This window comes from Erythranthe guttata, chromosome 13, assembly GCF_056151865.1.
Source record: "Erythranthe guttata isolate IM_541 chromosome 13, IM_541, whole genome shotgun sequence".
Classification (NCBI taxonomy): Eukaryota; Viridiplantae; Streptophyta; class Magnoliopsida; order Lamiales; family Phrymaceae; genus Erythranthe; species Erythranthe guttata.
This window is the reverse complement of record NC_142545.1, coordinates 10,731,488-10,733,597: the sequence shown is the minus strand read 5'-3', so window position 1 is coordinate 10,733,597 and position 2,110 is coordinate 10,731,488. Positions and strand designations below refer to the sequence as shown.

General features: G+C 35.0%; 1 protein-coding gene across 1 annotated transcript; it reads right to left on the bottom strand.

Moving 5' to 3' along the window:
* Positions 1 to 260: 260 nt before the first annotated feature.
* LOC148765874 (uncharacterized) lies at positions 261 to 806 on the bottom strand. Its single transcript, XM_088812394.1, has one exon. The coding sequence runs from the start codon at positions 804 to 806 to the stop codon at positions 261 to 263; it is 546 nt and encodes a 181-aa protein (XP_088668520.1).
* Between the last annotated feature and the right edge of the window lie 1,304 nt (positions 807 to 2,110).

Below are 2,110 nucleotides of genomic sequence, written 5' to 3'. Positions count from 1 at the left end.
ATTTAATTGGCAGTCCGGAATTAGATGGTATTAAAGTCATCCGAGGAGCGAACACCATGCCACCAATATTTTTACCGGAATTTTTTTTCAATTCAGAACGGATTGCCGGTTCTAATAATTTGAAGTCTGGTCCTGTTGCACAATCCTCTAGCTTGATCAGTGTTTCTTATTAGCATAATTGGTGTATCGACCTTGAACTTTTATGCATGAGAAGGAACTCCGGAGCATCTTATTGTGTTGAAGAATTCAGTCGAATAAATTTATGCATTATCCTCTGTTGTTTGCTCGTCCTTACACATACTATATGAGCTCAGGTACAACTTCTCCTGTCCTGGAAGGAGAGACATTAAGTGATCGTTCACAGACTCGATGCATTCATTAGTTGGTGCAAGAATTGCCCTCTCTTGAAAATAATCTAGATCATACATGTTACTCAACAAATCCAGATAAACGAAGATCAGTAGGTCTCTGAATGGATCTTCATAATCACCAATCAGCATTCCCTCGGGAATCTCTAGCGAAGCTTCACCATCATTTTGTTCCCCAACATCCCCATTACCAACCTTCAGTATCCAGTCTCCAAATTCTCTTACCTCATCCACGTTAGAGGGAGCATAATATGAACTCATGTTCTTATTCAACTTCATGACACGGAAGAAATTCCACAGATGAGAGGAGTTGATCGTAGCATGTGTTATGTCCTGCGTTGATGCTTTTAGTACAACTGGTAAAATATGCCTAAAATTGTCTCCAAGAACAACCACCTTGCGACCAAACGGTTTGTCTACCTGTAATATTGACTTCATTGTCTTGCCAAACCCTTCAAAACAGTATCTATGCATCATAGGGGCCTAATCCCATATAATGAGCTTTGCCCTAATAAGCAACTCCTCTTGTCAACTTTGTTGCGATGTGCTGCAGGTGGAAGTCTCGTGTACATTTATGGGTTGTCCAAATCAAGAATGAGTTGTTCTTCCACTGGGGAGCAATAGTTATGTTATACTACTCAATGCAACATTAATTACAATCTCTCTCTTGGAACGCACTGCGGTCGTAAGAGTTTTCTAGAGAAACGAATTTCTCGTTCCACCATTGCCATATAGAAAGAACATTCCACCACGGTCCTTGGATACAACATCCATGACTATATCATAAAATTTTCTTTACTCGTCTCTAATGGAAACAAGACACCGTTGAAGTTCTCGACCCATTTTGAATCCGGTCGTTATCTAGTTCATCTAAGACCAATAGGTTTACTATGTCCTCCACCGCAAATTCGATTCGAACCGGCATGGGCGCGTAATTACGTAGAATCATACGATTGTTTAACAATATTTTATCTATTTCGGTAAGAGGATAGTTCATGAAGCTTTCATCCGTTATCGATAAATCTACAAAAAAATTGGATACAATATGTGCATTTAGTTCAAAACTTAAAGAAACAATATTAAAAGAATTGAGTTATATTTAAAATCTAATTTATTAACGTGCTAAACATATTGCAATACCTGAATTATTATGAAGCCGTTCTTGTTTGTAAGCAATACCCTCCCCAAATCCAACAAACAACTTTGCCATAGATGTTCGGGCCGGCCTAAGCTATTGGAAAATAGCAATAATATTGACATCCCATGGTGTATATTTGGAATATTTAGATTTTGGTAAAGATTCAATTAGTAAAGAAAAGTAAATATACGATTGTGAAGAAAAAAAATATATGATTGCACTTATATGCATATGAAATCGTGTGACTTTCATATAAAAAAATGTTTCATATAAATAATTAAAACATATTTAAGATCTATGTATGTAAATACATAGATCTTATATGAATAATATCTACATGCCTTGACATTTGTACATGTAAATAAATGTAATAAAATTTTATACGTAACAGAAACGTACAATGAAAAAATACGGAAAAATATGTAAACACGAACAACATAAATAGATGGGATTATCGTGTAATAGCATAAATATTATGAATACAATCAAAAGTTTATTAGCCAGGTAAATAGCATAATAAAAGATTAAGAGATGACCACAAAACGTGATCTACATATGTTACTTAATATTAATTACATTACAATTTATAATCTAGATGCAAAAA